Genomic DNA, 14,445 nt, shown 5'->3' with positions numbered 1-14,445 from the left:
GAAGTGCATCCATTTACAGTAATGATTAAAAAAAACACCTGACATGAAAAATATATAACTGTAATTTTAACAAGATTTCCTAATGCACGAGCATTACAGTTTAACGTCCATCTACAAAGCCACAAAATCTTCTCGGGTAGAAGTTTTTGAAACTCTGCAGCAGATAAGAAGGGAGTCTCTGCTCTCAACGACAGATCACACTGCCCGCTGAAAGTACACTGCATCCTAAAGCACTCATCTCACCCTGCCCATCATCTGTTTGAATGTCAGCCCTCAGGCAAACATTTCCGATCCATCAAAGCATGCACTGCACGATTAATCTCAGATGCATCACACTGAGCTCTGCTCTGAAATCACCCACACTAAAATCAATAACACATCAAATCTACAAGCACCCAGGGCCACACTATTTATTGTTTACTATATATACACAATTTTCTTACACAAGTGCAATAAAACTGCTATGGGCATTTTTACTATCTTAAGCATACAAGAATATATGGAACTGTGTGTGTTTTGCTGAACAAGTGTGCTATTTTGTCTTCTATGCACACCTGAGCTAAGGTTCTTGGTAGTGTGCAGGATTTCTTTGTGCATTTTTTACACATTGACAATGAGTGAATCTAAACAAGCACGGTGGCACGGTGGTTAGCACTGTTGCCGCACAGCAAGAAGGTCCTGAGTTCAATTCCACCATCAGGCCGGGGTCTTTCTGTGTGGAGTTTGCATGTTCTCCCCGTGTTTGCGTGGGTTCCCTCCGGGTACTCCGGCTTCCTCCCACCGTCCAAAGACATGCAGTTTGAGGGGCTAGGTTAACTGGATAATCCAAATTGTCACTAGGTGTGAATGTGAGCGTGAATGGTTGTCTGTCCCTGTGTGTTGGCCCTGCGACAGACTGGCGACCTGTCCAGGGTGTACCCCGCCTCTCGCCCTATGACAGCTGGGATAGGCTCCAGTGCCCCCCCGCGACCCTGGAAAGGATAAGCGGAAGCGAATGGATGGATGGATAAACAAGCACAGTATTTTACCCGTTATGAGTCAAAGACATTCTCAAGACCTAGAAATACTTTTCAGGCCAAGAGCTGTAGAACTGAAGCTATTATTGACTTACCATAATTATCATGCTTTCTGAGGTTATTAAGCAATTAGTATTTAGTAATCTGGATTCGGGGTCGGTTCTCACCTTCAGGCCACATGTCTGACACCCCTGGTCTGGAGGGAACTCACACTAAGTATGACAAGAACAGGACAAACAATTTACACATACACAACTGAAAATTCTCAATAATGCCTTTAAAGGCATCTCACAGGAGCTGGCCCCAGAGGTCATTTCCAAATCTTGCAGTCTGCAGAATCACCTGACTTCACCTCAAGTGACATCATCCTACATACATTAGCATACATTAGTCTGCTCCCAGTGGCCGATCATCTCACACTTCAGATGCAGGGAAGTGGAAATTTAAGCTAGAAAACTCTAAAGTAATAAAAAATCTCACGTTCCGCGTTGGAGAGTTTTTTGTTTGTTTGTTTTTATTTATTGAGTAGAAACATCTCAAGACGAGGCGTGATATAAAAAAAAAACGGGAAAATATTCTGTTAATTTCCCTTTATTCATGTACACTACAGCTGCAATAATAAAGCAGTTACCCTACAGACAGGGCACTGAACTGTTATGTAACCTAAATAAATGTTTGTCATTCAGCAAACACCTGAAAACATACTTATACATGTTTATACAGGGAGTCTTCTGGACCGGTCTATTCAGATGTATGCTGTAATTTTTCTTGAGTTTTATTGATCAAATAAATATGAGAATGGTAATTTACAGTCTCAGTCATGACTAAACAATCACAGCTTTTGCTTTATGGCAATACTTTACTGTTTTGCAGTCATGAATGAGGAGTTTTTATTGTAGCTTTTACCTCGATTGTTGACTATTTGAATGGTCTTTGTAGCCTGCATCAGCTACTCCCAATTCTGAAGCTGCTTTTCCTCTTAAACATTGTAAGGGAAGAAAATTTATAATCCAGCGTACTAAGCATTGTCATAAACTATTGTGACAGTAGAGATGGCAGTTAAGTATATTAGTAATTAGTTCAGGAAGCACAAAAAGCAGAAACTGAAGTAAACCTGTCAAACCCACTTGTGCAAAGACAAACAAATTCTCCATTAAGTTTTTACGTCAACAGCAGCCTTTAAGCTTGTGGGTGTCATGCAAATATTTGCAACAGCAACCACACGCCTAGCCTAATCTCCTGTGATGTTAATTGCCGAGTATCAACTGCAGCCTGCTTGTTTGGGCCCCACATCTCTGTTATATAGCTCTTCCACACATTGTGCACTAAAAACAATTATCTTGACTAATTAAACCCTCGTTACACATTTGGCCCACTCACTCCAACCCCATATTTCAAGCACCAGCAGACACGCATAACAATCCTTTATAACGATGTCCTTTCCACTGCTTCTCCTTCTCACTATATAAACGAGGATGAGAGGGCCTGGCTTTGACACATGTCCACATACCATCGCTCACCAGCATCGTCACTCCTAATGCATCTGTGAACGAGCAGCAGAGGACAAAAGGGATCAACCCAACAGAGCCAATGAGAGAGTGACCACCATGACCTCATAGGTCAGCTGGGAGCCAGGAATGAAAAGACTCCAAGCGACCCCCGCCCAACAAACGCTCACACACCCCAACACCCAGCGAGCCCTTGGACAACTGAAGCCGCCATGGGAATATGGGAGTGTGGAAGAGTAGGAATCGGCATTCGCCTGCAGGAGCTGAAAGAAAGCGGTTGTGTTTGGAATTCTGGGTCATGCCTTTCTCTGCACATTCCTCACTATTCTCGCAACAATAAACTGTGTCAGAGCAGATACAACAGCCGCCATTCTGGATATCTCACACCACAAAAAAGCCTAAAGCATCCCAAGCCGCACGCTAACCTCCAGAACTCGGCTGATAACATTCTTAAACGGTGGAGGAGTTGTGAAATTATAAAGGTTTACTATATTTAAAAGCATCACATGGAGCAGGGCACATCTCCACCAGGGGAAATTACAGATTGTGTGTACACTCGGGGTCTTGGCACTAATTTAAGCTTGGCAGCTACAATTCCCACAAACAGTTGTGGCTTGGGGAGGAAAATAGCTTTTCAAGCAAGTTCTGCACAAAATAATGCGCATATAATCATCAGCCACAGTTTTTATTTTGGGGAACCGTGACCTCGAGTAGAGAAGATAAAATATGATCAGCCTGAGTCATCTGAAGTCATTATCAAAGTTGTTTTTTACAAAATGTTCTGCTACACAATTACAATTATCATTGGTGTTTTATTCAGCTGTCAAAATTAAACTTCTGCATGCAGTACAAACTGAGACATCATTCTGAACATAAACTGAACATGCAAAAATAAATAAATAACTTAGAACAAACAAAAAGAAAAACTTATGTACAGCCATAAAACACTGAATGCTACCGAATGTAGCTAAATGTCCATTGGTCTACCCATTTAAACAGGAAGAGGTGCAACTACAGAACCAATACACTTTGGTCTTAAATTCTTCACTCTTTGGGGCTGCTTGCTGTTTTCTTTGGCACTTTAGTTTGGCAGTAATTATTACTTTAAGTCTTTAGTTCTGCTCTCTGTGAACGGCTCTGTTTGCTGCTCACAGTTTGCTCTCCTCCTCCTCCAGTGGTCGGTTCAAGCCGGGGATGAATTTGAGGAGGCGTCTGCGGAAGCTTTTCTGTTTGGGCTTCCTCTGCAGCGTGCCTCCCTGCTTCTCCCCCGGAACGGACGACGACGACGACGAAGATCCTTTTACGTAGCTGCGAGTGCTGGCGCTGCGTGTCAGCTGCGTCTTGGTCGTTGAAAAGAACTCGCTGGCCGGCCGGAGGCGTTGCAGCTTCGGTAACTGTTCTTTCTTTTTTTCTGCACTGTCAGAGTCCACGCTGCCATCCGCCTGATATATGCAGGTTTGGTAGAGAGGGTCGTCCTCTGTGGCCGTGCTGAGAAAGCTGGCGCTGCTGCTGGTGCTGCCTGTGCAGTGCAGGGCTCTCTGAAGCGCAGGGCTTGGAGTGCCGAGGCTGCCGTACACACCGGCTGACTCCAGGGACTCATACAAGGCAGCATCACTCATTACTATACCTGCGGAGAAGAAGGGCAATGTGAGGACACAGGAAAATGACCAATTGTAAAGAAAGCATGACTAATAAATGAAAAACACTGCTTTAATTTTCTGTGAGTCTTGTTTGCCTCATTTTGGACAAGCGACCACCCGACTATAGCAACAAGCTGTTTGTTTTCTACCATGTACTCAGGACTTCCTGCAAAGCAGCAGTCATACACATCCTGATTCTCCCCCCCTCAAGAAGTTGTTAATGTTCTAGATACATGTACATGAACTTGTTTTTAATTAATTTATGGTTTGTTTTTTAAATTTGGGATTTAGTGTGACCTGGAATTTGACTACATTTTGGAATCTTGTCTGGATCTGGAAAAAGTAGTAATAAAGTAGAATAGAAGAATGCAAACTCTGTATGCATGTACAAGTTTAACTGCACAAGGCCAAAAATCACCTACCATGAACAAGGCGCTGCTCCTGCACCATCAGCGAGCGATATTCATCCCATTTCTCATGAAGCGTTTGCTAAAAGACAACACAAGATATTGGAATTGATTACAATTCAAAAAACAAAACACAACATACAGACAGGAGATCCAGCACCCTCATATGCAACCTTTAATAGCAATAAAGCCAGATCATCTGAGCCCACACCACAGGTGTACTAAACTAAAAATAATAATAATAATAATAATAATAATAATAATAATGAAAATAATAACAATAATGATAATAATAATGAATAATTGAGCAGGCAACCATATGCCACATGGCTAGAATTAGAAGCTACAGACTAAAACTAAGTTGAAGATGACATGTCATAGATTGTTAACTGAAGTCTAGACTTGCCATCGTTACACAAGTGGCCTTCACTCATTTCACTTTTTTTTTTTTTTTCTCCCCTCCATCTTTTCATAAATGAGTCAACAACCACGTCACATTTATTTACACATCAACATTTACTTCATCTTGTGCGTCAAACGTGGCACGTTCAGCAGCAGGGTGCCGTGTTTTAAAATGTTGGTTTATTCTCTCACAAAGCAGCTGTGTCGCTGAGGATTAGAAAAAGGACAGCTGCTGTAATCTTGGGGGAAAGCTCGCTCACTTAAGGCCACTTCACAGGCAGCTCGAGTCAAGAATGTGTGCAGCCATCAGTGGGCCTGCTGCACAAACTGCTAATGTAACAGGTGGCGGTGCTGCTGGAGGGACAGGTGTGGAGGGAGGGAGGTGTGGTGTCTATATCTAGCATGTAACTTAATGTTTAAGCGGGTGCGTGTGTGTGAGAGAGGCTGCTGGACGCTCATCCGTTCTGACTCACCACTGACAAACAGTGAAAAACTCACCTTTAGATACTGCAGCCGGGCCTCTAGTTCAGCTTTTCGAATTGAGTCACTGTAAACCGTCTCCAGCCTTTAAACAAAAAACCAGAAGGCAGTAGAGTTAACAGGCGTAGCAGGAAGCACATAAAAACTACAAGGGCAGAAAACAGTGATTTAAAAAAAGAAATAAATAAATAAAACTTGACCATATGAAAGGCTCTTTTCATAAAGTTAGTAACAGGAACGGGTTTGGTTTACAAGCAAGGGGGGAGAATAAGAAACACACACAGTTTCCACTTAAGTGCCGCAAATCTGTTCAAATAACATGAGCGAGAGAACAACTTACAGAGCTTGTTTTCACTCTAACAGCTTTTACTGACTTGAACTGCAAGTATAATTTGATGATGTCAGTCTGTAAAGTGTGTCTACACTGGCGCTCTGATGCGGTTCGCCTCACTTCTTCTGCATCAGCTCAGAGAATCTTACACCATGCTAACTTTCCTTTTAATCTTTTACAAGCAGAGAAGGGGGTTGAAGAAGACTGTGGTTCAAATTAAAAACACCCACTCAGCACACCGACAGATAAGGACTCTAAACGGCGATGTGCCAGATACTAAAGCTGAGGCAGACAAATTATTCTAAGAGAGTTAAATGAGTACAATACAGAAGGATTTTTAAGTTAACCTCAATTATTTTTCAAGTTTTTCCTGGACTCCAAAAACAGAAATAGCATCTTCTGATTGTTTTCCTATCCTACTGAACATTTATGCAACTGACAATAAAAGCAAACTGCCACGTTTCATGCACGCGCAAATGTTCACCATCTGCATTGTTAATGAAAAACTGTAACTAACATCTTTCATGTTACCTTAACAGAATTCAGGATAAACCGCCTCTCTGACGTTAATCCCAAAACCGAAACTGCACTTTTGTGACAAATTATTCTCATCTTTCCTGATTCGGCCCTCTGTTAGCTTTCAAACTTATTTGGTTTCTGTTCCCATGTGAAACACATTCACTTTTGTTTTTTAAGTTAGAGAGGTGAACCATGAAGTGAGCATCCTGTCAGCTCTCTCAAGCGTTTAGCCACCGGGATGAGCTGAGCACACGTATTAACAAATTCTGAGAAAAGTGTTTTGAAGCCACTGTTGTTGGTCTTTGTGAGTCTGTGTACCTGAGCGAGTTCCCACTGGCTCTGATGAGCTGAACGATCTCCTTGTGTCGAAACCCCTCCACGGTGGCCTCGTTCACACTTGCGATGGTGTCCCCTGCACAAACACAAATATACAAACATGTATGTTAACCAGCCGCGCCTCACGAAGCAGCCAGATGAGGCACGCTTCTGAATGAAACCTCAACACATGTGCAAGACAAATGTGGGAGGACTAATTCGCATCTTCGTGGCATATGGCTCATCACAGGACCGCAGAAAAGCATTTACTTGGCATTAAACCGTTTACATCTGGGTAGCTGTAAAGTCGCGTATGTCACTAAGTTCTACTTCAGTTTCATCAAAGCAGGAAAAGATGTGGCGTGGATACTCATGTGACATCATCTTTTGTGAGATTTTAGCCTACTTTGACCTTTCAAAAAAAAAAAAAAGAAAAAAAAAATCCCCACTGCAATGAAGTCATTGTGTTCACAGCAAGATGGAGAGTGGGGGGGGGGACAATAGAGCAAGCATGCAAGGAATTTAGGAAGTGAAACTAAAGTGACAGACGCAGGTTGAAGAAAATAGGCGGTAAGAGCATCAGCACATAATCTCCTTCCCTCTTTTTTTGACATAATGGAAACATAACACTGGGTGTGGACAACTTGTGACTGACCAATCACAAGTTTCAAAAACTGAGACAATTCACAGTTCACTTTAAAAAAATATTTTCTTGTCTTTCCCCAGTCCTCTTAAACCACAACATATGAATGCACTTCCTGGTTTAATTAATTAGTTATAACAAATTAGCCCAAATTTTGACTTCTGTTTTTCCATTTTTTTTAAATTCATTTTATTTTGTTTTTTAAAAAGGAAGCCAGACATTAAAAATATCACTTCCATTAAAGTTAATTTGCTTTTGTGTCATATGCCACGTTGGTGAGGAGTAGTCGATCAACAGCTTGTTTGTTGACTGGGAAAAATGAGTAGGGATACAGTCTTGTTTGTACTTCCCTAAACAACAAACAAAAACTCACGAGTGCTTATGTTGACGCACGTTACACAAGCGTCAGCTGGCATACAACGACCTGAACCGAAGCCTCATGTCACGCTCGCTTCCCCTCGAGTCTATTTCAAGTTTTTTTTTTCCAGGTTATTTTAGGCTTAAATACAGCTCAGATAAAAAGAGGAAAACATACAGAAGGAGGAAGTTTGCTTACCAACTGTAAGTCCTGCTTGCTGAGCCGGGCTGTCGTTGTGGACCTTACACACAAACGTACACATCTCTACAGAGTTTTGGTCCTGATGGTGAAGACCGTAAGTCTGAAGGAGACAGAAAAATCACACTGAATAAAAGGAACTCACACACACACACCAAAAAAATTTCCCACTCTAGGTACTAGGTGTTGTAAAAGAATGTGGCAACGCTGAAAAGCCACTGAATAACCGGCAGAGGAAGTCATGACAGACAATGCAGGAAAGAAGATATCACTGAACACGCGGAGATGTGACGCAAAGAAGCAAATGAGGTTTTCTTCCTCGTCTGATGAAACATGCCTGGTTGATGCGCGACACCGAAGTTATTTTAATGCCCTGATCCTCACAGGTCACAAATCAACTACTATACACCACTAAATGTCAAAAGGAAGTACTGTAATAATAATTTGAAAAGCTACGGTTATAAAGATAATAAAACACAAAAAGATAAATTACAGTTGTAAAAACTCTTACTGTTCTATCATCACATGACCAATTTCATAACCAGTCGTTGGGTTTTATTAACTGCTACAAGTGAACAGTGACAAGATTGATTTTACTTTTTTTTTTTGCCAAAAAAGTAATTGTTGTAAATTACTGGAGGGTAAGAAATGTCCTCTATAACAAGTACTATTTACTTTTGAAAACTTCACTCTGACTCCAGGATATTGGGTTGTATTTGCTACTTTAACTTAACCACATGACGTGAGCATTACTTAAACCCAAAGGCCAAATATTTTGTTGTTCTGGCAACCGTTTTTGTAACTTCCATACATATTTGCATGCTCTTCCTTGTTTCTGTCACCACAGCTCCTCTACAGAAGGTCAGACCACTGCAGAACATAGACTTCCCCTAGTAGCAAAACTGTTAGTCAGCATGCTGCTGCTGAAGGAGCTTCTACCTTACAAAGAAAACCAATTTCCAGCTGAGAGAAAAAAGAAAACGAAGCATCTCATAAAATTAAATTCAAGTTATAAAGTCTATCTGCTCCCGAATTCAGCCTGACAGATTGTATCCTATTCAAATCAGCCTGAGCCTGCTGCTCGTTTCTTTCTCACGCAAGCATGCAAATATTGTTTCAAATGCAAATATCACATTGATGTGCTCGATCCTCGGCTCCCAGTATTAACAGAGCAGACAGCGAGGGAAAAAAAAACAAACAAAAAAAAAGTCTCTAAATTTGTCTTTCTCCATCTCTTTCTCTGTGTAGCATCAAACTTGTCCTCATGATCTCACTTCCTTCTGGTCAGGAAGGGTGGGAACGTGCAGCAAAAATCCAGAAATAGAACAATATAGTTATGTCGCTTCCTCAAAGAAGTACTTCAGTCCAAGAAGTCTAAAAAGACCGCCAAAGCACGATAATGTGAAGATGTACTCACACGCTTTAATCATTTAGCAAACTATTTAAAGAATGAGGCCTGAGCAACAGAGCCGATATTGTGAGGTAGGCAGCTTCAGGGCACATGAGCGAGATCAGAGACAAACTGAGGTCAAAAGTGAAAAGTTTCTGTCTGCTGAGCAGGGCAGAGCGGGGCAGGTATTACATGGAAGGCATGTGAATAAACCACACTGCTCAAAATACAGATGCTGGGAGAAAAAGTAAAAATAAAAGCATCTCCACAGTCATGGGATTAACATCAACGGGTTTATTGATGTATTGACTGATGTGTGACCTTTCCTACACAGAACAGGATGTACAAGCTTCTGTCACTTAGGTTTTATCATGTGTGGACAAAGATAGTGGCGCATCGTGAAAGTGGTACTCGAGAAGTACCCCCCCAAATATCACTCCCAAACTTACCTGAATCTCAAAACCAAATGCCTCCTCTTCTTTTTTCTCCAGGACCACCACCTTCCTAAAATAAAACGATAAAAGGAACATTTTGTCACTGTTAACAGGACAAACTCTCCTCTGGGTTTGCTGCAGCCAGCACTGTTTCTTTTATGTTTTTAAAGGTAGCAGTGAAAAGATCAAGTGATCGTGTCATGTCGGTCTAACAGTTGATGCCTACTTCTTTTTAGCCTTAAAGGAGGTATTCACCTTCTGATTCAGTTGTAGAATCAAGCAAAATAAAAATGTTCACCAGTACAAATAATCTCAATAAACGATGGGTAAACAAGGGGAGGTTTTATCAAGGCTGTACCCAATTATAGCTGGAATCAGCTCCAGCAACTCCACGACCCTGAATGGGACATTTAGTTACGACAATGGGCGGATGAATGGGTTTTATACTACAATTTGGACAAAATAGGACATTTATAGATGTCGCCTTGAACACTAGGATATAGTTAAGGAGACGTTTTCACTGTTTCCAATACAGCAGAGGCATAAATGTCCTTTCCTTTTTTAAAAGTTTGATGGGGGTTACATGAACAACAATCACAGCTTTTTAGTTTTATCTCTAAACTCGTAGTCTTCTGTAATTTATTCAATGGTGTATGCTTATACTAGACATGGTCAGTTTGAAATGATAAGGTCAGGGTATGACACTGTATGATGTTAAAGAGCGGGGATATCCTTTAGAGGCTTACATCATCTTTCTGTCAATAAAGGTTGACAAACAGTGTGGAATTTTTTTTTCGACTTCTTAAGTTGCAGCAAGTCAGATAAAGTTAGAACCACAAGATCGAAGTGGGGGGAAGGAACCATGAAGTAGGCTGCCCAGAATGAGATAAATAAACTATGGTGCAAATCTATTCTAGCACAGTCCAATAATAAAAGTATGGGTTATGGTTTTAGAGGTTTTATAGCTCATTCGAACATAGCTTAATGATGTTTATTCTGACTCATCCATAAAACAGCCTTTTATGTACATCAAATACAAGAGGAAGGAGGAGTGAAAGTCAGCGAGAGGTTAATGTCTGTGTTTCTCTGCATCCTTAACTAAACTGCATAACAATGCAACTCCACTGGCTGCACAGGACTTCCTCTGTATGCAGGAGCATGCGGACGTCACATGCAGACGTACAGTAACAGTACAACGGCCTGTTGGAGTGAAGCTCAACGAGGCTCAATGAATATTTATAACCTCCCTTAACAATGGCTTTAATCAGCGATCCCCCTGTTTGAATGACTGCCATTCACTCTGATATGAGGCTGCTCGCCCTGAATCATTTTTCTGAGGAAGATGCCACCGTGAAAGAATTCATGTGAAGGCACAGTGAGAGGGAAAAAATAAAAAAGTCCAAAGAGAAATATCAGAGAAAGATGAGGGATGTTGTACCTTTGTGGTTCTGGCGTCTGCGTAAGGGGTTTCCACTTCTGTAAGCCGCCACCCTGCAAGGAGAAAACGAAACAAGATGTGAAGCATGTCACACACCTGCGTAGCTTCAAGTTTACTCACGAGGATTTCCCCCCTTCCCCCCGAGCATTTCCTAGGCACACCTACTGAGCACATCAGCGATCAGCAGCCAGTCCGTCCAGTCGTCTCGAATAATGAGCCAAGAGTGTTTTGGTATTCTTAAGCTATTTAACCAGCATGCCAGCATGGAGACATTGTTGACGAAACCAGAAATGCGTGACTGCTGCTCTGTCTACTCATTGCTCATGACATCAAAACAAGAGTTGCACGCATACCTACTACGCATAACAGCAAATTGGCCGCCTTCAGGCACAGGCTGTCAACCAATCTAAAAACTGGAGCGCTGTTTACAGCAAGTGCAGTCTATTAAAAGAAGCAAATAAGACAGAGAGGTGAGAACGGAGCACAATAACAGCATTGAGAGAAAAGCCAACTCACCAGCAGGAGCAGTTCAGGTCCCTGCCCCACCTAACTGTGTAAATAAGGCAGGTATCTGTCCAGAAGGCTCCACTAAAATCACTTGAATCAATCCACCTCTGTTCCAGCTCAATCATTTTCAAATCCCGCTCCAATGAAAGGCTGCTTTGTGCTACAGTCTCTCTGGGTAGTAAAATGTTGCTTTCTTTATGTCCCAACACTTACAGAATTGACCCAGAGGAGTCTCAATGAGTGCATTTATTCCCAAATACCCAGAGAGACCAACAGGGGTGGCTCGAGCAGGATCTCCATCCCCGAGTGTACACAATGCTGTGTTGTAACCCGTCGCTCTAGTGTATGTGTGTGGGTTTAACTGTGCCTCAGTCACAACAGGACACTGTGAAAGGAGTTTTTCCAACTCTGATGTGCTCTTCGGGCAGAAAACTCCAAAGCAAGTCGAGTAAGAGAATTCACTGAAATCAGCTTCATGAGAGGAAAATAAAAGTGACTGATGCAGTAGCCAAACAAATTTACAGTATAAACATCAAGCTTTACGCAACATGGACTAAAGGATGAGGGCTGTCTGAAACCATTCCTCAAATCCAGACTAATATGTAGGCCAGGGGTTAAAATCATTTCCCCTGAAATAAGAAGACTCGAGGCCAATTTATAACCAATCAGATCACAATCAGCCACAACATTCAAACCACGGCAGGTGATGTGAATAACAATGATCACACTGATCCTCATACTGACCCACCCCCACCTACCTGCCCCAAAGTCAACGGCTGTCCCTAACTGCAAAACGGCTCAGGGAAGGAAGGAGGAAGAAGACAAACATCCCGAAGGGAAAGATCCGGGCAGGTGATCTGCATACTATGACTGACTGCTGTAAGTTTTAAGCAAATAAGCACGTCCCTCCGAACTCTGTAGCGCATCCTGTAGCTCTGATGCAACTTACTGTTAAAATGACTACAGTGACAAACTTTCTATGAATCATCAAATGCAAATTTGCTTTTGTAACCTGTTACAACAAAAACTTATCAGTCATGCGTTTCAGAAAAATGTGTTTAATCTTAGAGATCACTTTCATCCAGATAAAGATTTTAAGGTATGATGATCATTTCAGGTATGAAGAACATGGGCGAAATCTGTTTCATACAGCATAAGATTCAGAGTCTGGGTGGGCACCCGTGCCCCGAGATGGGCTGCTATAAGATGTCCTGTGTGGCGCCGACCAGCCACTCACTGGATACAATAACTTGATAACCCTTTTAATAAGCTTACAGTCTCTGCTTAAATAATAAGTAATAAAAGGACTAATAGGAAACATACAGAAATTACTGTGTAAATGATTTTTGCCTTGTAAGTTGAAAAAGCACTGAATAAATTTAATAAAACTTTAATTAATGAGTGTACCTGCCAAAAAAGAAACTTTTGCAGGTACATTCAGCAAATAAACATTTAACAGGAACAGCAGCAATACCTTTTTGTAGTTTCTGGGCAGCGTCCCCCCCGAGTAAGCCAGGGTCTTGTAGTTGTAAACCTCCGAGGAGTTGCTCGGTGTGTCCATAGTCCTGCAGCTGTCCGACTTTGACGAAGGGAAATAAATGTCGTCTTGAGATGCGGGACCGCTCTCCGGTCCATTGGAGTTCACCTTCTTCAGCCTCCTGAACGTCATTGTTGTTGAAAATGAAAACTGAAAAAAGTAAAAATAACTTTCTTGTTGTCCTCCCACAGAGTCTGAAACCTGCCGAGGGAGATGCTGACCGAGTTTGGAGCTTCAGCGTGGAGCCAACTACAATTTCTCTTGTTTCCTTTGAATAGTTTGGAGGCGGGGACTGTTTTGAGAAACACAAATGACTGCCAATAGCGACAGGGACTTGCCTCCTCCGCGGTGCCTTCAAGTGCACCTCGGATCATTTCTGTTTCGCATTGAAACAACAGCAAACAGTGTTTACCAAGATACAAATAAATAAATGTCATTAGTTTCTTAGCTGATTGAAAGAAAATCGACCAGTAGCTAAAAAATGTAATCCAAAAATTCCAGACAAGAAGACAGAGTTTCCGCTTATTTACTTTTTATATGGTTGCAGACTAAATATTTTCACTATAGGGTCAACTGGTAGGACAAAACGATACTTCTGATTTTTAACAGACCAAAAATAGAATATCAGACAAAATTATCAGCTGAAATACCTCAGCTTCTTATACTAATTGGTAGCAGTTTGAATGTTAGATCACTTCAGCTTCCTTCTGTCTTTAGAAATCTTAATGACTCTTTTGCCAAAAGAGATTAAGCCTGCTGCAAATGAGTGCTGGATCTGAACCCAGGCAGCAGGACCATTTGGATGGATTTAAATCCTCTGATAAGGTGAAGCAGGAGGGTTTTCATTTATGTTTATTACCAGTGCATGCATTATGAATCAATCCAGTTCAATAAGTTGACTGATGATTTTCTATCCTTTTGTTAAAAGTTTAAAACGATTTTGCTTATTTTTCTTTAATAACATTGAAAAGCTGCTTTGAGTATTTGCTCATTCATCAATTGGGAATATTTCAAATGAGGGAGAAGCTGCAAAAAAGCAAATGTGCCTTGCAGAAATAATCTTGTGTAAATTTCATTAGAAACCTGGGGTCTTACATAATTTTCTGTGTGGCCGACTGTTTGCAGTACAGTTGTGTAAACCATTGTGACCACCAGCCATTGACAGAGTTTCCACAGGTGTGTCATCATGTTGTTAGTGCACACATTGCTGTGAAGGCAGCATTTGTTGCTTTCAAGCCAACCTTTAGTTGCAAATTTAGTGTTTTTATTACTTGTTAAAATTCAGCAGGGGGAAATCTGAACAGATTATAGATCCGTGACAC

General features: G+C 41.5%; 1 protein-coding gene and 1 long non-coding RNA gene across 3 annotated transcripts; one reads left to right on the top strand and one right to left on the bottom strand.

Moving 5' to 3' along the window:
• Nucleotides 1-3,316: 3,316 nt before the first annotated feature.
• Nucleotides 3,317-13,406, bottom strand: tamalin (trafficking regulator and scaffold protein tamalin). Of its 2 annotated transcripts, none has more exons than XM_003438902.5 (8): nucleotides 13,061-13,406; nucleotides 11,080-11,132; nucleotides 9,657-9,711; nucleotides 7,818-7,920; nucleotides 6,622-6,715; nucleotides 5,472-5,538; nucleotides 4,587-4,653; nucleotides 3,317-4,151 (listed from the first exon to the last, which is right to left on the bottom strand). In XM_003438902.5, exons 1-8 carry the CDS (start codon nucleotides 13,253-13,255, stop codon nucleotides 3,673-3,675), a joined length of 1,113 nt encoding a protein of 370 aa, XP_003438950.1. In that variant the 5' UTR covers nucleotides 13,256-13,406; the 3' UTR covers nucleotides 3,317-3,672. The 2 variants fall into 2 exon arrangements, with proteins under 2 accessions (XP_003438950.1, XP_025757471.1); XM_025901686.1 differs by lacking the exon at nucleotides 13,061-13,406 and adding an exon at nucleotides 11,245-11,388.
• Nucleotides 11,596-14,383, top strand: LOC109196232 (uncharacterized). The gene is made up of 2 exons (XR_002057730.2): nucleotides 11,596-12,465; nucleotides 13,315-14,383. It is a non-coding gene; the product is annotated as an uncharacterized LOC109196232 (long non-coding RNA).
• The last annotated feature ends 62 nt before the right edge of the window (nucleotides 14,384-14,445 follow it).

This window comes from Oreochromis niloticus, linkage group LG20, assembly GCF_001858045.2.
Source record: "Oreochromis niloticus isolate F11D_XX linkage group LG20, O_niloticus_UMD_NMBU, whole genome shotgun sequence".
In the NCBI taxonomy this organism is placed as follows: Eukaryota; Metazoa; Chordata; class Actinopteri; order Cichliformes; family Cichlidae; genus Oreochromis; species Oreochromis niloticus.
This window is presented reverse-complemented; position numbering and strand designations above follow the sequence as displayed.

Coding starts and splice junctions, on each gene's coding strand:
- tamalin (XM_003438902.5), bottom strand. CDS start 13,255: ATGACGTTCAGGAGGCTGAAGAAGGTGAACTCCAATGGACCGGAGAGC. Junction 11,133..13,060: donor TGCCCAGAAACTACAAAAAG/GTATTGCTGCTG, acceptor TTCTCCTTGCAG/GGTGGCGGCTTACAGAAGTG. Junction 5,539..6,621: donor GCCAGTGGGAACTCGCTCAG/GTACACAGACTC, acceptor TTTTGTTTAAAG/GCTGGAGACGGTTTACAGTG.